Source organism: Centrocercus urophasianus, unplaced genomic scaffold (assembly GCF_019232065.1).
Source record: "Centrocercus urophasianus isolate 14NV4802_14NV808 unplaced genomic scaffold, USGS_Curo_1.0 seq_10, whole genome shotgun sequence".
Lineage (NCBI taxonomy): Eukaryota > Metazoa > Chordata > Aves > Galliformes > Phasianidae > Centrocercus > Centrocercus urophasianus.
Genome location: NW_024884142.1, coordinates 95,946,870 through 95,971,376, shown reverse-complemented (window position 1 = coordinate 95,971,376; position 24,507 = coordinate 95,946,870). Strand labels below are relative to the sequence as shown.

The 24,507-nt window shown below is 44.5% G+C and overlaps 1 protein-coding gene across 2 annotated transcripts in view; it reads left to right on the top strand.

Moving 5' to 3' along the window:
* SPRED2 (sprouty related EVH1 domain containing 2) overlaps positions 1-24,507 on the top strand; it is a 50,956-nt gene that overhangs the window by 11,939 nt on the left and 14,510 nt on the right. The window contains exons 1-4 of one of the 2 annotated variants that reach the window (XM_042815596.1): positions 8,218-8,321; positions 15,920-16,097; positions 17,326-17,494; positions 19,760-19,824. In XM_042815596.1, the coding sequence (XP_042671530.1) occupies positions 8,305-8,321; positions 15,920-16,097; positions 17,326-17,494; positions 19,760-19,824 (429 nt within the window). In that variant the 5' untranslated portion in view covers positions 8,218-8,304. Of the gene's footprint in view, positions 1-8,217; positions 8,322-15,919; positions 16,098-17,325; positions 17,495-19,759; positions 19,825-24,507 lie in introns of those variants that run through there. The other variant, XM_042815587.1, reaches the window with a different exon arrangement.

The following is a 24,507-nucleotide window of genomic DNA, read 5'->3' as shown; positions in this document are numbered from 1 at the left end:
GGAAGCTTGCCCTAACAAGCACTGGGATGCCAACCCCAACATACTCTGTATCAAAGGAGAAGCTTAACTTTAGTCTTACAAATTAGCATAGATGTTTAGTGCTGGGACTCTGTGCAAGGGAGCGAAGATCCCAAAATCCAAAGGTTTGGTAAAATACTGGATGTGAATTCTTTTCTCAAATGGTTAAAGGGCCAGCCTGTAAAGGAGAACATTCCCTTATCTCCTTCTCGCCAGCTGGAGCTCCTGCCTGATCCTGCCTGCTGCTTGCTTGCCAGAAGATCACGAGGAACTTCTAGGAGTGAGATTTTTGGGATAGTCCGTGTACCATCCTCCATACTTGCAGCAGCTGCTCGTTGCAGGCATGATGGACCTCGGGGATCCCTGGCAGCAGAGCTCAGCCTATGTGATTGCTGCCTTGGCTAGGTGGAGAGTCTGCAAGCTGAGGATGTTGTGGATGTTTTCGAAGCCATTTGATTTTTGTGTGCAGTCTTGGACACCACGATGTAAGGATGTGAAACTAATAGAGATCATCCCAAGGAGAGCTGTGAAGATGGCAAAGGGTCTGGAGAGCAAGGGGAGTGACTGAGGCCCCTGGATTTGCTCATCCCAGAGCAGAGGAAGCAGAGGAACCACTAAAGCTTGGAAGGCTGCACTAGAGACAGCATGTTGCTCTGCTGTCAGAGTGTACCCAAAGTTTTATTGTGTGTGGTGTTGTTTCTCCATGCTATTTTTATGTGATCTGAATAAATGGTTTTAAAGAGCCAAATTGTGACTTCTAAAAGTGTTTGTTACTTCTTGGCAGAAGATGGAGGAAAAATAGACTCTCTGGCGTACACTTGATGAACTGCCATAATGGCAGGAGTGTACGTTAGGAGTTTTTGTGAAAGTGTTGTCTAGTTTGTATGGGAAGCTTGTTCCTTTGTAGCTAGAGCAAAGGGGTGAAGCTGGAATATCCAGGTGTCACTTCAGGGTTAAAACATCTTGCAGAGTAACAGGGTTGAAGGGTGCACTCATAGGATGTGACTTCATTCTTACTTCCAAGCCCGGTTTTCAGTTAATCAGATGTAGCACGAACCTGGCTGGTTCTCAGGGTGACTGGAAGCAACATTAGGCCTGGATGCAGACTGCAGCAGCCTTGGTCAGCACAGTGCATGAGGTGCTCACGACCATCTCACATCCTTCATTAGCTAGAGAGTGGCAGTTTCTTGATAGCTGCTTCCTAGAAGCCAATGCTCAAGGGCTCTGTCTGTGTCTATTATTATTATTCCTGTTTCTGCCTATAATTGATTTGTGTAATTACCAACGCTGTCAGTCAGTGCAGAGAGTTACAGGGCGATGTAAAACATTGCTGCTTGTGAGTGTGAATCTCTGCTAACATGCATGGGCGACAAGAAAAAGAAAGAATAAATTAACAGCTGGTCTGCTTGGACGTGCAGCAATGAGGCAGAATTTTAATTAAAATAATCACTTGAAAAGGGAAAGTGAATTAGTGTAAGGCAGGTAGCCATAGCTAGCCCAGCTAGCTTGTGTGTGCTTCTGTGAGCAGACCATTGCTTTTCCCTTGCCGTCAAGGAGTGTGTTGATATTGTCTACATCATTGTAGTGGCACCAGTGTTTTTCTGGTCAAGAATAATGTGGATTAACTGGATTTGGAAATAATTTTGGAAGTGTACCCATTGCATCTTTGTTTTTCTATGTGATTTTTACTGCAATTTAGTCAACAGTGCTGTCATTGCTGTCAGTTGGTGCCACGTTTGATACAGATAAATAGAAAACATGCAGCTCTGTGTGTTCTGTATGTTGGACAAGTAAAAAGCACTTAATACTTGATAAAATGTGTAGTGATATCTATATAAATGTTCCATGAGTCAAGATACAAGTAGCATCTAATTCTTCATTGCCATTTGTGGAAGAGGAAAAACTCTAAGCGGAAAGTTGAGTTGATAGTGCTGCACTTATTTTCTTTTTAAAATGTAGATCATTTTAGCCCACAGTGGCATCCTTTAACACCCCTTAACCAGCGTGGAAATCTAATTATATTTCTTAAGCAGTGAATGTCCTAGTTCAAAGTGATTACTTGGAGCAGACATAAATAATTAGTCTATATGCAGCATTAAATATAGCGCTTACAGGAATGTTTCGGAGGAATAAATATTTAAGCAAACTGTTTTGGAGTTCGAGTTGCATTTCATCAGTGGCTTGGGGATTCTGCAGGTAGATCTCAGCTTAATTCAGCTTTTAGAGCAGCAATTCAGTATGTGTGTGTGGGACTGGTTGTAATGAGAGCTGTCCAGACAAGGAAGTAGAGAAGTTGTTTCAAAGAATACTTGGATGAGGACAAATTTATGTGGTGCCCCCTTCCCCTTCTCTGCTCACTGCCTTAAGGGAAAGCAGCAGACCCTGAGCAGCTCCGTGTCTCAGCCCAACACAAGAACAGTCCTTGAAGGGACTGTAATTCAAAGTAGTGGTAGCTTCGTTTTCTTTTAGAGTCCGATGCAACTTTTCTTTACAGTGTTTTGTTTTGTTTGGTTTTTGTGAGTGTGACAAAATTTCCCATGAGTATTGCCTTAATTGGATACTGTGGTGAATATACTGAGGTGTATCTAGAGCACCTTTGTCCAGTGGTTTATTGGTAACACCTACAGAACACCGTGCATACAGTGACAGCCATTTCATTGCCTTGAAATGACTTCAAATGAGGTAAAAACCAAAAAACAATGTTGGCTAGCATAACGTGCAGGATGGCCTCCCTGGGCTGACAGCTCTGGGGACCTGGGTGAGGAAACTCTTTGCAGCTGCTTTTGTACAAAGAATGGTTGACCTGCAGATGGAGGCTTCTTGAGCTTCAGAAAAACAAATATTCACTCAAAATAACATAAAAAAAATAAACTTCCACTTCTTCCTGTTTTTATAGTTTGCTTGTTTCCTCAGTGTCATGGTTTTGTCTCCAGTACTGTAGATTATTAATCTTCAGAGGATCAGGACCTTCATAGAAGTATTTCCTGTACATGTTTATCTGTCTTTTTAACAAATTAGTATCTACTAGTTCTATTCTGAATTTTCCTGCAAATAATAGGAAGCTCTCCCTCAATAATAAGGCTTTTTGCTAGAAAAATGTCTAGATGAATCATTGCCAGGGGTTAAAGTACCTTTTGTATGACTGAGTCAATGGCATCCTTTAGGACATCTGCAAGTAGCCCCACATTCCAGAGGTCACTGTCTTTGTGTTGGTTTTGGCAAAGCATTGTTTCAGCTACGCTTCATTCCTTTGGTTGTGAGTGCATCTGGAAGTCTCCTCTCCAAGTGTCACCTGGAATGCTGGAAAAGGGATGCTGCAATGTCTAGAGCCACACATTTCCACCCGACCTGCTAGCAGGAAGAAGTGTGCAAGGCAAGAGTTGGCTGTTAGTCAGCAGAGGAGTCCCCGTTTTGTACATCCAGCCCTTGTATTCACTTGCTACAATGGGATGCAGGAAATCTTTGAAGCTGCTACGCTGCTAACTTTGTTTCTTGTAGCTGAACTCATCTTAGTTCTCAAATACATGTATTAAGTATGTTTACTTAAATACATTCTTCCGGGAATTAAAGCATGTGGTAGACGAGGACTCAGCTCCCATGTTCTCAGCAGAGTCACTGCGGTTCAAGTACAGGCTGAACAGGCTGAAGCAAGGATGTGGTTTTCTTCCTTCCACCCTGGAATCAATGGTGTGACCGTCCTGGGTGACTGCCTGCCTGCTGGAATTGACGTGCAGAGGGATGAGTCGCAGTTCTGAATTAACTAAGATGTGCAATGACTTAGAGCTGAAGCGGAAATGACCTTGAGGAGCGTGGCTGCTTCAAAGCACGGTTGCCCATCCTCAAACCAAGGCTCTTCCTTCCTAAATTTTCTCACGTTCCAAGCTCTTAGTGAGAATAATTTAAAATAAATCCTAAGCAAGCAAGTCAGGTGCTCGTAATATAGTTCAGTGAAACTGCCTTCAGCAGAAAGAAAACCGAGTTCTTAAATGGTGCATTGAAGGATGAGATTGCATCTTCTGAGGTGGCTCATCAATTTTGTGTCCTTGGTAAACTAGAATTAAAGCCCTAGCTAAATCTGAGTTGAAGAGGGGGAAAAAATAAGTTGTGGTGGAGTCAGATAAACGCTTGTGGTTCCATTATCATTTGCTGCACACACGTCGAGTGGCTGTAACACAGCTTGAGAAACTGAAAAACAAGTGGGAACTTGGAAAGAAAAAAATCAGATTGTCTTCATCCTCCCTTCCTTACTTGCTTAGTTTACTGGGGGTCAGCGGAGTATTTGCCCAAAGGTTAGAGGTAACCACCTTTTTATCACAGGTTTTCAACAGGAAGCTTATGTTGCTTTTCTCCACTATTCCCTTGTTTTGTTTTGATGTTCTTCTGAGGGTTCAGCATGCTTAGAGGTGCAGCTTGTTAAGTGCGTAGACTTGCATAAGCTGTTAGTTGTTGTTTCCAAAGCATACTATATTTTAGTGCTCTGTAGGGCGCTGGTCATCTGGTATTCACCACTGAGCCCGGGAGATGGAGGCTGCAGCCACCAGCTGATACTCACTGCGTCCCAAATCCTGAAGCTTCTCCATCATCTGCTCTGCTGGAAGACCACTGGAGACTTCAGTTAGCTTCAGCTATGTCAGGGAGCTCCTAAAGACTTAGGCAAATCTTCCCTGTGAAAGGAATTAGTATGAAAATAGGAAGGTGCAGCACGTTGGACAACTCAACCTTATCCCTCAGAATGGCAGAGGATTACACTGAGTCAGTCTTGTCTGACGTCCTACCCTGCTGTATGTGAGCAAAGTGTTTCTCACGTTTGATGTTTACTGCTGGCACTCCCCACCACTGCATCTCACAGCATTGAAAGCAGCTGTCCATTAAAACACACTGTTGGAAGTACTAAGCTGTTACATGGGGCTGTGCTGAGGACAGCAGTGGAAACCAGGCACACCACTTTAGGAAACGTTTGTTTTGCAAGGGAAGCAAAGGCAGAAATGTGAACAGGAAAGCCAACTGTGGTGAGAGAAAAATAGAAGTTAGGAGATGCATGGAGTTGGCTGGAGGAAATAAAAAGAATTGGTGAAAAACTGCTGGCTTCTTTAGGACATAAAGCCATCAGAAAGCTTACAGATAGTTAATGGTGAACATAGCAGTCCTAAATTAGCAAAAGAATAGTTCCCGTGCTGCTAAAAGTCAAGGCAGAATTGTTTCAGACATCCCTTAAGTCTGTAAAGCATCAGCTTGCTCTTGGGAGCACTGAGAAGAGCTGGCTGTTGAGCTCTGCTGCCTGTTCAGCCTGTGAGATGTCAGACCTGGTACAAGAAAAACATGAATTCAGACACAAACTGTAGACATGAAAAGAATGTCATTCTTGAACTAAGTTTTTTGGGTTTGGTTTGGTTTTTTGGGTGGGTTTTTTTTTGTTTTTTTTTTTGTTTTTTTTTGCACTTAAATAGAGGAGGAAGATTTGGGGTGTTACTAGCAGTTCTCAAGAAAGTTAGGATTAGCAGAAAAGAAGAGCTGGCATTACAAGTTGTAAATCATGTTGGCCTTCTTCAACCAATCTGTGTAGAGAACTCCCTTGGTTTGCACAGAGTGAAGCAAAAATGCAGCTGCTGTATTGCCGTGCCTGAGTAGCATCTCCCTGTTTGACGAATGTGGGTGCAGTGATCTGATGCTGAAGGGATGCCTGTAGTCCTCCTCCTTAAATGCTGCAGTCTTTTTGTAGGTTTGTTGCAGTAGTTGGGATGTGTTTGCATTAGGAAAGTATTGTATCTGGCAATACTTAATATTCATGTGAACTCTGTATTGATAAATGTATAAGCAGAGTCGAGCTGTGTCGTGGAGCAACTTGATCCAGTGGGTGGCAACCCTACCCACAGTAGGGCATTGGAACTGAGTGGTCTTCAAGGTCCCTTCCAAGCCATTCTGTGCTCGGAAATGGACATTTGTGGGCTGTCCATCCCCAGCACATTCCTTGACTGCAATCTGGACGAGTCTGTGAGACTTCAGTGTTTCTTATACAAATGGGATTTGCCACGCTGCAGCTGGAAGTAGCCCTTTTTGGCTGCTCTTCCAGTGATGTCTCTTTCTGCTGCATTTTTGTTTCCTCTTCTCTAGCACAACTTGGATGAAGGCTGGATTTTTTAAAACAATGTTGTAGACAACAAGGGTGGTGTGAATGAACTGGGTCTGTTTGAAGTGCTAGACGAAGAAAAGAAAAAAAGCTACGCTGAACGTGTTTATCAAGTCTTGGTTTTGCTGGTTTGTTTGTTTGTTTTAAGCTTCAGAAATGGAGAAAAACAACCTCCTTTGTGCCTCACACGGAGCGACTTCTTGCTGGGTTCGTGAATTGCTGGGGTTTGGTCCTGTGTGCTGTGCTGACCCCGTGCTGCTGAAGGTCAGTCTGTTAGGACTGGCTCCAGCAGGCTGAGGGGATTTCATCCTCCAAATTGCAGTTTCTCTAGCAGCTCCTCTTGCTCCAAGCATGGTCTCAGCTCTTTGAACTGTGCTCACAGTTGGCCAGGAGGCAGCAGGAAACAGATCCGCAGCCTTGCTGGCTCTCTGGTTGCAATGTTTGCTAACAGCAGAAGCCTGCAGCAGCGTGCATCCTGCTTGAAACTGGGGAAAATGTTCCCATATCACAGCAGTTGCTCACCGGTCCAAGCCAGGAAATGCACAGAAGCACTGGAGAATGTTTCACTGTAGCACTGAGATAGCAGCAATAGGCATGCTGAGGTGGTTTTGGAGAGCATGGAACTCAGGGGAAAAAGAAGGAAAAAAAAGTGCACCAGAACTGACACATTTGGATCTGAGGTTTGTTAGCTCAGCCTTAAGTATAAAGAATCCTTGCAAAAGTAAGAAGCCAGCCAGTGATTCAGATTATGCTTACAAACACCTTGTGACTTGATACTGGCTTCCATTTGGAGAAGGCTCTTGGGAACTGAGCTCAAGGTGAACTGAATTAGGTGCTGCTGCTTCTTGCCTGTTGCACTCACTTTGTGCAGAGGGAATGCCAGGTCACAGTGTTGGTTGCAGCCACGAGCTCAGCATGCTGTCTTGATGATAAAAGGTGTTGTTTCCATGCGTTGTATTTCCACAGCGTTCCTCCCGTCTTACCCCTGATCCATGCACAACATACAAGTGACTTTGCAGAGAAAACCCAAGTTGGCTGGACTCCATGCTGCATTGTGAGTTTTTAAGAGGACCTCTTAAAAAAAACAAAAAGTAGGAAGGCAAGAAAATGAGCAAATACTAAGGAGATGTCAGTACTTGAGCTGCTGTTTCAAAAACACGATTACAACATGGTTTATTCAAAGATAATTTTGTCTTACACTGGGAAGCTAATTTCATCTTCCCTTGTCCCTTGAGAGAAAAACTTTAGAAACTGGGCTTGCAGCAAAGAGGGTAAGGCATCTTTGTTTAATTCTTTTTCTGGCTGACTCGCTTTGAGCTCATATGCTGAATTCTGGCTGGAGGCAGCTGAGGACAGAGCTGGTGTTTGCTGCATGGAGCATCTGAGGGTAACAGCAGCGCTGCTACAGAGCTGGGAGAGGAGCACAGTGAGTGAGTTCACAGAGTCATAGAATGGTTTGGGTAAGATGATCACCTAGTTCCAACCCGCCTACCATGAGCAAGGTTTCCAAACACTGGGTCAGGCTGCCCAGGGCACCATCTGACAGCTCTGCATCCTTCTTGTGCCGTAGATCAAGCGAGTATTTTTCAAAGCTGGTTTCAGAGCCTCAGTGTCCCAGTTTTTGCCCATGCAGCTCGTGCTGAGAGGATTTTGAGCTGGGTGAGCACCCCAAAACCTTCCAGAGGGCTGGTCCCAGCCTTTTGAAGAAGCTTTTGGGGTATAAAGTCTAGCTGGGGTAACACCTGCACTTGATTTTGGACCTCCATTGTGGAGGCATCAGTGACATGCTCCAGGGTCTGGCGTGACTTGTGACAGCCCCGGCTGCTCTTACTGCTTTATGACAGCCATATCGCCATTGTTTGATTTATTCACTTTTTATTATTATTATATCTTATAGCCTATCATCAGGGTGGGGAAGCGGGGATCTTTGGCCGTTCAGCACGCTGCGAGCAGAAGGATGTTGCCAGTGAGTAATGGTGCAGCAGGAGCGTAGGGCGAAGGATGGCTGGGGGATGAATCAGCCGGCACGGCCCTGCACATCTGTCCAGGAGGCAGAGAGCGAGGAGGCTGAATCATGCAGAGGAAGCCACCCGACAGCCTCCAGCTGGGCTCTGCAGCAATGGTGAAATGCAGCGACCCGGGGGCAAGATGTAGAGGAAATGGCATCCCCCGGCAGGTCTGTGTGTTCCCTTGTGGCACCTTGTTGCTTTTTCGAATCTTTTTTCTTCTTTCTCCTCCTCCTCCTCCTCCACCCATCTGCCTCCTGAATCATTTCTGGATCAGCATGTGGTTTGTCAGTGGATATGTACAGTTTCTATGGAGTGCAGGCTTTCTCCTATGGATCTGTATCGTTTTGGCAGGGCTAATGGTTAATGCACATCAGTAATTGAGAAGGAAATGGATACTGTTAGGGAAGCCACTTCCCTTGCTTGCTGCCTCTCGCCATGGATGTTTATCGGGGGTAGGATGGACTAAAAAGAGGTGCAAGGCAAGCAGGGTGTGCATGCTTGTAGTCAAGCTTATAGCAGGAAGCTTACAAGCAGGAATGGGACTGACTTCTTACGTGGTCTGATAGTGACAGGACAAGGGGGAATAGCATTAAACTAAAAGAGGATAGATTTATGTTAGATGTCAGGAAAAAGATCTTTACTCAGAGAGCGGTGAGGCCCTGGCGGTGCTACCCAGAGCAGTGGGTGCCACGTGTCTGCTTTGCCCAAGGCCAGGTTGGATGGGCCCTGGGCAGCCCGAGCTGGTGGAGGGCAGCCAGCCCATGGCAGGGGTTGGGGCTGGGTGGGTTTTGAGGTCCCCTGTAAGTTAAGTCATTCTGTGATTGATTCTATGATTGATTGATTCCATGATTAATAATGGCTTTTTGTTAATGTATTTACATAGCAAGAGGTTAAAAAAAAAGCTTCATATTTAAAAGACACATCCTTCTTACTCCTCACACAAGGTTTTTGTGCCACTCACATGGTTATGTGGCAGTGCTGGTATCACTTAATGTGTGAAACATGCTGGTACGAGGAGGAGCAGGATGCCACATTTGGCATCACCATTGCTGTCACAGCTGTCTGCAGTGTGACAGGGGAATGGGGTCACGTGGAGGTGGTGAGCTCTTGTGCATCAGTCTAATAGATTGGTCAGTGATACTGCTCTGGGGCTTTAGGGGAGCAGTGTCAAAACCCTAGTCTCATTTTATAGAATAAAGAGTGTGATAAAACTTAGGCGAAACACAGTTGCTGCACTTGTTAGTTTTATTTGTTGTATTTACTAAATATCATTTGTTACCTCATGTAAGACAGTTGTAATATATTAGGAAAAAATCAAGATAAAAATTGATTGTGGCTTTAAAAAAATCATTTCAGGATACAGATCTCCTGCAACTACCTGTTTGGCTGGCCAGACTCCTGTGTGCTTTTTGCTTATCTTGCATGTGATACAAAACAAATACCATCTGTCATGCAATAACTTCCTTTCTCATTACAGTAAATGATAATACTAATTAGCTTTGCTTGGAATCTGTTAATATTTTGTACCCTTGCATGAAAGTAGTAGGACTTGGGCGTGCAGATCTGCATGTGCTGCTTGCCTGTTCAGTGTGCCACAGGGTGAATTATTCCAACAGCTTGCTTTAACAAAGTGATTTTTCTTGTCTTTCTCTTACTTACAACTTCCCAAGAGCTTCTGCCATGGGCAGCTGTAATGACTGACTGATCCTTTGAATGATTTTGAAGGCAATTTTGCAATCGCTGGCAAACGCGCTGCCCTACAAAGCTGAGGGTTGTTCAGTAATCCATTGGGAAAGAGAGCTGTGGGGATTTGAAGGTTTCCCCCAGCTCAGGAGTGCTATTCTCTCATTGGAAAGTTTCATCACCAAGACAAAAGCCCGCATGTGAGGTTTTGGAGCCCTTCGGAGCCAAGGGCCAGGTCTCAGTTTGCAGGGGTCCTGGTCTGCACAAGCAGGATGGAGCTGTTTCTCGTAAGCTAAATGAAATCCCACATCAGTGCTGAACAAGGGTCGCAGTGAAAGGGCTGCTTTGTTGGCTGCTGCCTTGTTGCTGGAGGGAAGCACGGAGGTGGGTGGCTGGGGTGCTGCAGGTGTCTTGGTTTTTCAGAAGTCCTTTTCCCTCTGAAGACAAACAAACAAAACTGCTATTAGTCTTTACTAGGAAGGTTTTTATGAGCTTTTGAGCCGCGCTGCAGGGCTGAAAGCAAACTGGGGCCTCAGCCCAAATGCAGCCAGTCTTTGTTCTGCCTTTATGGAGACCCAGAAAAGCAGTAAAGAACAAAAAATCAAATCAAAAGGTACCCTCAGCACTGAATAAAGTCACGTAATACCAAGAGTGCTTAATGGGACATGCACATAGCACTGTGTGTGTCATGTAACTTCCCTGAGCTGGCTGGCGGTGATTTCCAAATTCTGTTTCCTTTAGGGCAGGATTTTCCCCCTCCTCCTGCCTTGCTGCCTGCAGCACAGGGCACTGCTGTGGCTAGCGAGATGCTTGGAGTTAATATGATCCTTTTTCCTCTTTTTTTCTTTCCTTTTTTCTTTTCCTGAGATGGTGGATCAGCATACAAGCCAAGTGTGCTGCTGAGCTGGGTTCAGCAGCTTTGCTGTAGGTGTGAGTTGTCATAGCGCATGGTGTTGGAGAAGAACAGCCCTTTCTGGTTTCAGAGGGAAGCTGAATGGCAGTATTAAATCCCTGTGAAGTATTCTTGTCCTGTTTAGAGAGAGAAATGTCCTGAAGGAGAGACTGTGAGCTTAACGTAAGGTAAAGTGCCGCAGGACACATGTGCTGCAGGACTGGGCAAGCAGTGCTGGAGAGAGGGGTGCTGAGATCAGTTTGATTCACCTCCTCTTCTTATGTTAAGATGGAAGCAAAAATTTCTCAGCGCAACTTTTTATTTTGTCAGCACTGGATTCGAACGACAGGACACTGGAGATCAGTCGTGATGTGATGGCAGTGAGGAGCACAAGAGCAACTTCCTGAGCACACAGTCAAAACCTGTCATAGAGTAGAATCACAGAATCACTCATGTTGGAAAAGACCTTAAAGATCATCAAGTCCTGAGATGGGTAACTTTGTATTGGAATTGGGAAGATTTTTCATGGCTTTTACACGGATTCCACTTTAACATTGGATTTGGTCAAAATGGCACAGATGTCATTTTTTCTTGCTGATATTTTAATGAAAAAGTGTCAGACCTGCAGGTAAATGGTACTGAAATATCAAACTTTATTTTGCTGTAGCTCTGTGTGCTGAAAATGCTTTTTTTTTTTTTTTTTTTTTTCTGATGAAGAGTTGCCTTATGGTTCTGAGAGGAAGATAGCAGTTGTAATCTGCAGCTATTTCATCCTTGCTAGAACGTTCAAGAACCAAGCAAGCTTTAGATCAAGAAGACTGGGTGCCAGAAATGATAGTTTGTCGTGATTAGATAGGTGGTGCCCTATTTGCATGAGAATTGGTGAGAATGTGGAAGCTTAAAGACAGAAGTTTGAATTTTGAAACCCTTTCAGTGCTTGTTTGATGGAAGAGGGCTGCTTGCCGCCTGCTGGTATCTATCCAGCAGTAGAGCCACACCTGACTCTCCAGTGGGATGTCTGCAGGTGGTGATGAAAGGATGGAGGAGGACAGGGACCATGATGGACATAGTCTGCTGCAGGAACATGAATGGGAACTAAGAATGAAGGCAGTGAGGAAAGTAAGTGTCAGGTTGGACCTTTGATGTGTGGTGGTTACCATTCTGCCTGAGAAGTGAAGATCTCCTGGCTTTGCGAGCTGGAAGGTCAAGAGGGGAGAAAGTACTGAGGTAACTTGAGGAGGCATTGGCAGGGAATTTGAGAGATGATATTCCTCAAATACATCCTTGTAGTTGGCCTCAGAAAATCTTGTGGTGATAAGGTTCAGTGAGTAACTACGTTTTTCTCCTCATCAGTGTAGATGTTCCTTCAAGTTGGTTGACTTTTCCTTTGTTCAAGTGCAGTGGCCAAGGGCACCAACTCATGCTGCCATCCCAGTGGTAGGACAGTCATGTCTCAAGTTTATTGAACAAAGTGGTGATGGGTTGGGGTTGGACTTGATGATATTGGAGGCCTTCTCCAGCCTTTATAATTCTGTGGAAGTGAGTGAGTTGATGCTCTGCTTGAACAGCCTTGCTAGAGAAGAATTGTCACCTTCTAAAAAAATGTGCTATTAAATTACAGCAGGTGTTTGGAAGTGCTCGTAGGAGAAAGCTAAGCCCAGACATCTTATTCCTCCATCCTCATACCTGACAGGTGCAGTTTCCCACCCACCAGACAAAGGAGTTACTCGCCACTGAGTCAAAGCCAGATGTTTAATGGGGCTCAGGGCTTTTTCCCTTTTGGCCCTGCTGCATTGCAGTTGTTTAAGTACTATAGACTTCAATAGACAGTGCTGGCTGCATTGCACCATGCAGTTCTGGCATGCTGCAGGAAAGCACTGCTTTTCCCTGACACTGTGGTCAGTCTCTTAGATGCACGAATGCCTTGTGAAAGTTGGTCTATAGATAAAGCAGCTGTGCTTCACAAAAATAATCTTTGAGACACTTCATGGTTAGGAGAATTCTCCATATCCTTCAGAACAGCAATTACACCATTTTTAAAAAATATGTTTTTCTACATACATATGCACGCCCACAAGCTATAATTTTTAAAGGGTTCCCCTTCCCTTCCAATAAAAGCTACCTTTCCTCCCTGGGTTGATTATGGTTTTTGTTCTGGGTGGGGCCATCTAACAACCTGGGACAGCCCCAGCAGCAGCTGGCCAGCTGCCATGCAGCTGGGTGATCTGCAGACGCTTTCCTCTGCAACTCTTAACGCTGCTGAAGACAAATCTGTAGGGTTAAGATAGCAAAGGACTGCATTTAAGAGCATAATTAAGAATAGTTTGCCTGAAAGGCGTAGCATGCAAGCCAATAAAGTGAGGGGAACTAAGGCTAATGCTGGATTCTCAGCTGCTTTGCTTCTAACTATGTGAAAGATGTGCATTATCTAACCTTAGTGACAGTATCTCATAAACAGAAAAAAGCCAAATATTTTCACCCACCTCATTGCTGCACGTTCTGGAATAGCTGAATTGCGAGGCTGTCATCAGAAAGTGCATGGGGCAGGCTTCAGTGTGATTGCTTCACTTCATGGTGCTCCAAGCCAGCCAAGTGCCCTGGAGTCTGCAGGCTGGTCCTGAGCTTGGGAGAGGTGGATGGCTTGCAAGTAGTCAGAGCTTTGGTGTGTTCTCATAAAGTTAAATCTCAAGGAAAACAAACAGCTTCTGTGCGCAGGAAGCAAGGTCCATATATGGACCTGAAATATTTTAATACCTCCCCAGCATTTATCAACTCTGGTGTGAGGAAAGGAGTATTGCCTATTCAAGGCTTATGGATGGAAACTGAAGACAAGATTTTGGATTGAGGGAAGTCTTGAAAATTCAGTGTGCACTTTCTGAGTGCTGATCTAGTGACTGCACCACGCTGTCATGCCCTAACCTTCATTTTTCCTTTCTTTCTTAAATTTTTCTACGTCCCTTGGCATCGATCACATGTTGGGAAATGTCTGTGGCTGGAGCCCAGTAAGATGGGTCCAAGCTCCCAGGGTAGTGCAGTGTCACCAATAACTTGATCACGTAGCAAAGTGTGCCAAGCGATTATATGAATGGAGCCAGAGCTGCACCCTGCTTACCTTGCCAAAGGCGAACCCTTCTGCAGGACAAGGTCCTTTTCTAATAAGGGGCAGAGGTCTTCTTGCTGAGATAGGGGATGGAAACTAGCTTTCCTTGCTTGATAGGAAGTGGCTCTTCAAATTGGGAGAATTGGTGTCATATCTGGACATGCCGATGTTGAGCACATGGATAAAATTGGTGGTCCTGATGGCAAAGACTGTAAAAGAGCTGTAGGTTGTGGTATCAGCCTGGATGGGAAAATGAAAAGCTGATGGCTTAGTGCCCCACCACAATGTGGTTATAATGGGCAGCGTTTAGATCAGAGCAACTAAGTTATACACATAGGTATCCACCAGTACGCAAAAATCACTGAGCATAGAGAAATCACTGAGAAGTGCAAATTATTGATGGAAATTACAAAGTACTAAGTAACTCCTGATTTCTTGATTTTTTTTTTTTCTTTCCCCTTTAAGTGGATGATTTCTGCAGCAAAGTAACTGAAGACAGCATTACTTCTGGGACAGCCAGAGGCTCCCATTGGGGTAGTAAATGACAGAGAAAGCTGCATTGCAGGTGGCAGTTTTCAAGCCTGGTTGGAGGAGCAGCAGTTTCTCTGGATGGCTTTTGCAGATGGATGGGAGAGAGGGTGGTATCTAAAGCCTTTTACCTCAGAAGAAAGCTTGAAATTTAATGGGACTTCTCTAGAAGTCCGAGGAATCAATGTAAAAACAAGACCAAAACTGAGCCTTGGAAGACAGGAGATGGTTGAGGCAGAAAGGCATGGTTGGGTTTATTTGTTCTTTATCTATATAGACCATAGAAGAAGAGAACACAAGTTATCCTGGATGGAAGCAGCTCAGTTTTTACACTCTAGGAAATCAGCTGGAGTGTTTTACTCAATTCTGAGCATCGGGAAGCGAAGGCATTAAAGTTGCCATGGATGAAGTCTAGGAAATACAAAGGTAACTGGATACCTCTGTAGGCATGCTTGCCTCATTTCCTGTACCAGAACACTGTGTTGAGGACTCAGATCAAAAATATTGTTAAAAACTTAGTTTCTTGGTTCTGGGAGTGCATGGCACGTGCCAAGTGCAGTGCAGGTAGTATAACTGAATGTTCTGAAAGCTTTCTATCAGACTGCTCAAAGTCCTCAGAGCAATAGAGATAAAATCTAACCGTGTGTGTGCTGTGCTGAGAGGTTAGTAGCTTTCATTGTGTAGCAAGAAGGAAGGAACATCTATAAAATGAAATGGGCAAAGGGAGAACTTCAGGGTGTTTTTTGCCAGATTGGCCCTGCTGCAGGAGGTTGGCCCTGGGCAAGTCCCCTTGTGCCTCTTGGTCTGTTCTCCAAATGGGTGCAGGTTGAGCTTTTCCCTCCCGATGAGCTCCCCTGGGGGCCTGGAGGTGGACGTAGATGCCCCCATGGTAGAGACTGTGACCTTTCATGATGAGCAGTTTCTTCCAGAAATTTATTGTTGTGAGCTTATGATGTACTGCCTTTGAAAGCCCTTCAAAGAGCTGGCGGAGCTTCTTTTAAGAGTGTGGCATGGTTCGCATAGGCCTGGTGATCTGAGCTGAGGTGATTCCTGTTTCCTTCCATCTGAGGTACCAGCTGGAGTCACAGTTGTGTTTTTACTGCAATGCTGTCGTGGTTACGGGGCAATTTCTGAGGGCCATCTTCCAGGCTCCATTTAGCTCCCTTGAGTTCCTGGGTTATATGAGCTCCATGTTTTTTCCACCGCTGTGGAGACCAGTTCCCTTACACATACCATGTGGCTGTTAGCCTTGGGGCTCCACTTGGCTCGTCCTGCTCTCCTCGTCCCCATCTCCAATGGCATAGCACAGCTTGTTTGATGTCTGTGTTGACATTGGGAAACTCAGTGGAGCCGTTCCTTGTCGTTCGGTGGGTCTCTTCACTATGGGGGTCTTGAGCACTCAAGACCACGCATTGCGGAGGCGGATTTCCATCTTGGCCACAAACTCTGCAAATGCACTGCGATCGGATCGGTGCTGCCGAAATACCGCCCTCAAGAAAAACACCCTGATGAGAATGTGTGATGCTCACAAAAGGTTCTGTTTTGTTTTGTTGCCATTGCAGTGACAGCTATATTGTGCGAGTCAAAGCTGTGGTTATGACCCGAGATGACTCCAGTGGGGGATGGCTGCCGCAAGAAGGAGGCGGCCTCAGTAGAGTTGGCGTCTGCAAGGTCACGTACCCAGAGGGCAATGGAAGAAGTGGATTTCTAATCCATGGTGAAAGGCAGAAAGACAAACTGGTAATAGAACCTAATTCAACTTTTGTCTGTTCTTATAATGAGAATTATCCCGTATCTGATGCTATTGTGTTCTTGTGCAAGATTTGAAAAATAAAAATAAAAAAGGCATGTACAGATAGAGCCAGATTGTACAAAGCAATCCCATCCTCATCTAGAAGACTGTTGCCATCTCTCACTGTCCGGCCGTCATGCTGCACGAGCAGGTAAATTTTCAACATCCGTGTGCAAAGAAAGAACCCCCCTCTGATTCCTTGAGAAAGAGCCTGCGTTTTTCTCACATCTAGCAGGGCTATGTGAGAAGTGAATTGAAGTGTAAAGAATCCATGAAGCCAGTCACATTGCACTGAGTAATGCAGCGCAAGACTTTAAAAATGGCAATGAATTATTTATGCTGCGTGCTGCTCAAGGTTCGAACAAGCAGGGTGAGAATATGAAGACAAGTTGTCTCTTATGAATTGACGCACTCGGTTTCTTCTGGTAGCTGTTTAGATGGAGGAAAAAAAAAAAGATGCTTTCCTTTCCCGTACAAAGCAAATTAATAAAGCCTCTTCCTTTTTTGCAGAGTCTGGTTTAACTGTTGTATTTTGTTACCGCATTTTTATATATTCGATTCTTCTGAAATCCACTCTTATGAAGAGATGGGCTGGCTTAAAAATAGGCTCCCCACACAGGCTCAGGAAGCTGAGTGCTTGGGAAAAAGTGTATATATATCACTGGAGATGGAAATGGTCCTGCTTTCAAAAGTTCTGGTGCTTTAAAGCTGTTTCTAGTGCAGCTCATCTTTTGCGTTAGTGTTTTGCTTAGGATGCTTTTTTTTTTACATTATTTTCAAGCAGTACTTAGGTTTGGGGGAAACAGGGTAAGACTTAAAAGCTGTTTCTGTTCTCCTTGAGCATCACCCTAGAAATGATTTTTGGCACAGCAGCGTGGCTGGGCATGAGGGAGGAAAGAGAAGTGGGGGAGTGTAATGGCACCTCCTAAATCTGCCCCAGCGAAAAGTACCTACTCAAAGCCTAATGAAAAGATGAATGTGATGCTTATGAGAACAATTAAAGGATCTGGTGTTTATTAGTCATAATTTAGTAGGGAAGGATGTGCTCTCTACCAGCATAGCACAAATCATGACTTGGCTTGCTTTTGGGGAGAGGAAGGCACTGGTTGAGGCTGAAGTGGTGACATCTGTGTCTTTGGTATGGGAAAAGTGACTTTGCTCCTCTCCTTTTCCCAGGTGGTGCTGGAGTGCTTCGTGAAGAAGGACCTGGTGTACACCAAGGCGAACCCGACCTTCCACCACTGGAAAGTGGACAACAGGAAGTTTGGGCTCACTTTTCAAAGCCCCGCCGACGCTCGAGCCTTTGACAGAGGCGTGAGGAAAGCCATTGAGGACCTCATTGAAGGTACCAGGGCGTGTGGAAACTTGAAGTGTGTTCAAAGCAAGGAGATGGGGAGATGTCAGGGTTGAATATCAGCCCTTGGGCTTGGAAGTCTCTTTGGTTCTTCCAAGCATGCCAGGGAAGCTCACTTCAGAGAGCTGTGTCTCTCCATTCCTTCAGGAGAGAAGGGGTTTAAGCCTAAGAACTCTTTCATCCCGTCTGAGCTGGTCTGCCGGGATCTCACCCGTTAGTTGTTGTGTGGGTATGACTGCTTTTTTGATAGGCTGTGCTTTCGTGTTAGGGACAACAACAGCCCAGGCTCGCCTTTATGTGTAGCCGAATCTACTTACACTGAGTCTTTGTTAAATCAGCCGAGGATGAATTCCTGCACGAAGCTGAATTAAAACTTTGTTTTGTTTTTGCAGTAATTACTTTTGTCTGTGTCCGCTTGGCTGAATGGCTGTGCTTGAAGACTTTGTTGTTTGTTGGGTTTTTTTTGGTAATTCTTTAAAAATGCATTTGAATTGCCCATGCTTTGAAGAGGTCATAAATTCTTCCTCTTCACATCTCACTGCAATCAGTCATAATACAACTATAATCCAGTACTACTTGATTTTATTTACATGAAAATTGATTCTCTGATTTTTAGCCATCCCACTTCAGGCAGGGGCTCAGTGCCCTGTCCTTGCTTTACCATGTAAGGGATAGGTACAGAGTGGGAATTAATCCTCCATGGCCCTTTCCTGCTTTGAGGAAGGATCTTTTCAACTACTGGCCATTCGCTTTTTCCTGTTTGTTTGTTGACCTGAACAAATCATGGCTGACCCTCTGCTTTCTTCCTGCTTGCTAACACAGGAAGCATTTTGATTCACAAAAGTAACATTTTATAGAAATGACACATGGCCAAGCAACATTTAAAGATTTTAGCTCAGTTGTATCGAGTATTTTGGAGATGCACCCAGTACATGGCAACTCCTATTCTTCTCTTTTTGATCCATTTTGCAGTGGAAGTATTTAAAACCGAGTTCCTCTGCATCTCAGATACTTCAAAATCAGCAACTCTATATTTATCGCATTAACAGCACAGACTGATCCTCATGAATGTGCTCCTGCTTAACTTCCAAATAAGGCTTTCTGAATGGAAAACAATCACTGGCACGTGCACACACAGTGTCAGGCCTTGGCTTTCATTTGCTGCTCGTTTTTTGTTTGCTTCATCAAATTCAGCAGGTAATATTAAGCAGGGCAAACTGTGCATCTGAAGCTTCATGAAATCACTGCTCTATCCAGTGGGTTATTTCGTGTTGCTTTGAAAATCTGTAAGTTTTGTGCACAAGTACAGTAATCCTGGGCAGCTTTGTAGAGAAAATCTAGATTTTTTTTTATTTTTTATTTTTTATTTTAAAGCTATTGTAGCAACCTGCTTGAACGTTTTCACATTAACTTAGTGTTTTAAGTGGGCTTTCACACTTGGCTCTGCACATCTTCCTGCTTACGCAACTGAATGCAGCCAAGGCTGGTAGAGTTTAGCATTATATAAGGAACATTATTTAGGAAAAATTTCCAGAGTGAAGGTGCTACAAAGCATTTAGCTATTCTAGTTAGAGATGAATGTGGCTGCAACCCAGTATAATGAAGCACCTCAATGAGGGGACACCCATGGGGTGAGAGGAGAGATCAGAGATGTAGGATACGATTTCCCACTTTTTGAGGCACTTGTGAGTATTTTCTGTCTTTTTTTATGGTTTTGTGAATTTCAGTTCCTTTCAGATACATTGCTTACATGGGGAAAGATGATTGTCTGACGAATAGCTGATAGCAGAGATGCTTAATTGTATTTAATAACTTGCTAATTTACAAGAAGAAAAAAAAACATCAAAAACTTCCTTTTCAAAGTAAGGTTTGTTTTTCAATACGAAGTAATTTTTCTGCCCCAATTTCAGAGCATTCTTGAGGAGTAACTCATGAGTGGCCCTAAGCACCGATCAGCGCGTAGCTTTACCGTTCTTCAGAAATGAAAGCCTTCTGCAACTGGAAATGCTGACTGCTATTTTTAGCAGAGTTAATTAGCATTGGCAGCGGTGTAGTTACATGTCAAGAAACACTCTCAGATGTTACCTTTCCAACCCAGCTAACAGCAGGTGGTTTTTCTTCCAAAAAAAGCCGCTTTTTACATCTATCCAGCAAACAAAGTTGTTAGCCTGCAAGCATTCACCAGCCTGGTAATAATAACAATTGGAAAAGTGGCGTGGAAGTGTTGTATTTAAAAAAAAAACTGTTTATTTCTAGGGTCTACTACTTCCTCTTCAACGCTTCACAACGAGGCTGAGGTTGGCGACGATGATGTCTTCACAGTAAGTGCATCTCCCTTCAGGTCATTCTCCTTTGTGCTCTGGTTTTACACTGTCAGGTTTGAAAGGCTTAAGGGTTTTTTTTTGTTGTTGTTTTATTACCTGGGTTTGGCTTCCGGCTTTAATTACGTTTGTACAGTGGGTGTGTTTTATTTGATGGAAGCATAAACCCTGCAGAAGGTAAACCTCTGCAGGAGCAGTTGGGTTTCTCTTGATCTCCCATTGCCACGTGAAATGCATGACAAAGCAGAGCAGATGTTGTCAGGGCTGGAAGTGAGCAAGTAATGTCCCTCCAGTTTAATATGCCTTGGTCTGAGTCTTTCTTCTCCATATGTAAGTACAGTAGGTAGCTGCTTCTCAGGTGTGCAGTCAAGGAAATGAAGTTCTGAAAAATTGCCTTTGTTATTGGGAACAAAAGTCAACCTTGAAGGCTTTCGGTGTGTACGTGAAGGTAGAAAGTTCAGACAGCAGGAGGAAGGCACACTGGTACATGAGCTACCCAACCAGTGGTGGCTGAAGGAGGAGTGAGTTGCTCATAGTGAATTTGTGGTAATGTCTGAAATGTGTTTTGGAGCTTTTTTGAAACAGGAGCACCTCCTGTTCCTGCTGCACTTGAACACTTTGAAAAGGAGGAGGAAAAAAAAAAAACACAACAAAAACAGTGAATATGTCAGATGAAATTGTAATCTGATCACTGATATTCCATGGACTGAAAACAGCGCTCACAATGAGTACTTTGTTTTACTACACTTATTTACCTGGCTCCACTCACAACCCCCTTCCTTACACAATAAATGCCCTCGTTGCATGGTGCAGGTGGGGGTGGGCTGCCAGGTGGGATGTCCTTGTTCAGATCCTTCTTTGGGACACCCCTTTGCACCTACAGGGAGCAGGGCAGGGCTGAGGATGGGGAGGAGTGCTATCCATCCAGCCAAAAGGTGGCTTTGAAGGCCGAGTGAGATGGCACAGGACAGGGTTTTGTGCTGTGCTCCCACCCAGCTGCTGGCACATCATCTGGCCTGTCCTTTTGTCATGGCTCCAGAGGCTCCAGAGGCAAACAACAGCAGGCAGGGTTAAAAGGTGACTTCCTGTGCTCTGCAGAAAACCCATCATTAGCAGCTGCTTCCCAGCTACCTGCCAGGGGTGATTTATAGGCGCAGAGCTGGGGGAGGCCCTGCTGGAGCCAGGCCAGCTTACCAATTTGTGCTGTTTTGTCCCCAAAGCAGGGCTCTTCTGTTGTTATCAGAGTGAGGATGGAGTGAGGATGGTCCCTGCATGCGTGGGCATCCACCAACCAGCTCTCACTGGGTGAAGCATGGAAATGCTCCGTGTTAAAGCAGTGAAAAGCAGCCTGCAGAAAGAGCAAAGGAGACTTGTTATTTTTTTTAAACTACAATCCTGCCAGTTGACATTTGGGGATGCTCCTGTATTCGTCCACAGACCCAACATTATGTTGATTTTTAAACTGGCAGTACTTGTTACAGGAGGAGGAAATTGATGCCATTTGGGATGTGTTGCATTCTTTCAGGGAATCTGAGCGATTCCCCAAAAAATGCTGAGGCTCTTCCCTCAGCCTCACCTGGGTGCTCCTCACCCAGCATCTTGGGTTTCTTGGGCTCAATCTCTCCTTTCACTGCAGTAAAGTTCTTTGAAGTTCTTGGCTTGCCATTTATCTGGGAATCCTGGTAGGTGATGGTGGAGCCTGAGATCTGCATAAGCCAGAAATAACACACTGAAGTGTATAGAGCTTTTAGACTGGAAGAAATTAATGTGCAGTGTTTTTTGGAGGCTGGTTTGTGTTCTGGTATTTTTACCCTTGTGTTTCATTCTTTCTTTACACCCCTTTTAAGCTTATATGTGATAGTCCATTTGGTCCTCCTTGCCCAGAAAGCATTTATTACAACTCTCCTGTAAACGCTTTTCCCCAACCACAGCAATAGATTGTTAGGGTTTGGTTTTTCACTCTGTTTTAAAGAGAAAGCACATTTGCTCTTTTTATTTCCTAAGGTAGTTATTAAAATCTTTGCAGTCCTCCCCCTCTCCCACACATGGATGAATAAACTTGACTGCGTGCGGCAGAATTTTCAGAAGCATCTGCATGATTGAGTCATTTAAGCAGTCATTTACGCATCTCTGAAAATCCCAGCCGCTGCCTCCAGTCCTTGCTGCAAGGTCCTGCCTCTCCTTGAAGATGTTGCAATCTGTTCGACCGCTGCGGTCCAGAATTGGAAATGGAGCTTTGCGGATCAGTGCTGCAGCTCAGGCAGCAGTGCCCATCTGCCCCTTTCTTATGGCAGCCCAGCCATCGTTCTGAAGCGTGGATTGCGTCTTTACAAACAGGGCTCTGCCATCTGATAACTCTGCCGTGCTTTAGACCCGTAGTGATGAGAGAAATAAATACAGCCCTCTGTTCTGAGAGCCCTACCTAAGGGAGCAGAAAGCTGAGGTCTGTGGAATAAATGTCACTGACTTTGGGGGGAAAACGCTAATTTCTGAACTGAAATCTCCATTTAGAAGTTTAACAATATGTAGTTGTGTTTCTTTAATTCCAGATCCTCAGTAGAGCCCATAAATGTTTTCCATATGTTAGCAAATAAATTTCTCCTGTCTTGTACGTTATAAATCGTCTTCTCAAGAGATGCAATCTGAGTAAGACTAGCCATCCGCTCCGTCCCTGCTGGGGGAAGCATTGTCTTTGCAGCGGGCTGAGATTTGTCTTCATCCATCCAGCCTGCATCTTCAGACTTCTTTAATTAACATTCACTTTGCAAATACCATTTAATAAGGATCGAATGATTCTCTAGTTCCTCGGCCACAGAATTTGCTGTATAATTGAGTTCTTCTGCAGATTTTTTCCTTAATCTACACTTTTACTTTCAATTACAGATAATAATCCCACATGACCATGAAATGAAAAATGTGAAGTGAGTCCAAGGAAAGAAAGGTCAATGTCTTCCAGAGTCTGCAGAGTGCCTGAAACAGTCTCATTTTAGTAAGCCATCCAAAAAAACAGAGGTGTTCATTCTGAAACCCTATGGCCAGTGTAACTGAATTGCTGCTCATGTGTTTTTCAGATAAAAGGGCAGCAGTGTGCCTGCTTTAGTACTAAAGACAAGACTCCCACTGGCAGAGGAACGATGGCTCCTGTGTCCTCTCTGCTTTAGGAACCTAAAAATGGCTGCAGTCCTCTTTTGGCTTAACAGGAATGAGAGGAAAAAAAAACCCAAAAACACAAAGAAAACCAACCTTGCTAAGTTTCACAATCATGTTACAGTGGTAGCTGTTTCCTGCAATTAACAGTAATTCTAGAAATCGTAGTCTTTGTTGAAAGTGAGACATTCAGAGTTTTTTGCAGATGGTGGAGATGTGATCTAGAAAAGCGCAGCTGAGCTACAGGCTTTGGTTCATTGACATCTAGACTCAATCCACTGCTTCTCTTGCAGATTTCCAGGATCATGGCTAAAAGCTTGCTTGCCTTCTTTCTCCAGAAGCAGAACAGGGCAGATGCTCTCTTTTTTCACTCAGGGGACGTGGACACACCTTGCTGCTACCAAGTTTACCCATTGTTTTCCCTCCTGCTGCTAGGATCCATACCCACAATCTCCAGACTCAGACTTCCCCCACAAAGCCATGTATTCAGGGTAATCCCACACCCCTCACAGCCCTTTCTCGACACAGAGATGTTCCCCTGTTGCTCAGGGATGCTGGAGCCAGGAAGCTGTCCCACAGCTTGGATGCTGCTGGCGTTCGTTGCTGGGACAGGCGCGATGCTGGCGGTACGGGTTGTGGCAGATGTTAACGTTACAGCCCTCCTCGCATCTCTTCTGGTTTCATAATTAAAAAAACAGATTTCTCCCTGCTGCCTTTCCATGAAACCTTTTCCCTACTTTCATCTCCCATGTGGGCCTCAAGTGTGTTACAGCCTCACTATTAAAATTTATAAGATTTATGTTAGTTAGATAAACACTAAATCTAACTTTTCTTGCTGGCTTGGTTGTTTCATATTCAGATGGTTCTTTTAAAGAACGACTGCAGCTCATTTTCTTTAAAGTACATACGTAGAGACCTAGCCCAGTTACTTTGGATGGCTATACTTGTGCATTTTATTTCTTTCATGGGTTTGCACTTGGGATTAAGAAGCAGCAAGAGCCTGCAATTTCCTTTTTTCTTAGGCTGAGATATGGTAAGATCAAGGAAAAGCTGCTCTTGGAGGAGCAGAGCTCTGGATGGTACTGGGGGGGTGCAGTGCTTAGGTTGTCACTGCAAGCAAAGCAGCATTGATGCTCCGTAAGACCAAGCAAAGCGACTGGGACCCATCACAACAATAGAATCAGGTGGCATTACCTGTGGTGTTCTTGCTTAGCAATGCCCAGATAACAGAAGGGTTCAGTGCTCCTAACCACATCCTCTGGACTTGGAGCTGGTGTTGTAAAGCACAGCTATTCCAACTGAGATGAAAAAATACATAGAACCATAGAATACATAGTTTGCAGAAGACCGCTAAGTCATCAAGTCCAACCATCAATACATCCCCACCATGCCCACTAACCCATGTCTTTCAGTGCCATGTCTGCCTTTTTCTTGAAAGATTCCAGGGATGGTGACTCCACCATTTCCCAGGGCAGCTGTTCCAATGAATTACCACTCATTCTGAGAAAAAATGTTTCCTAATATCCAACCTCAGCC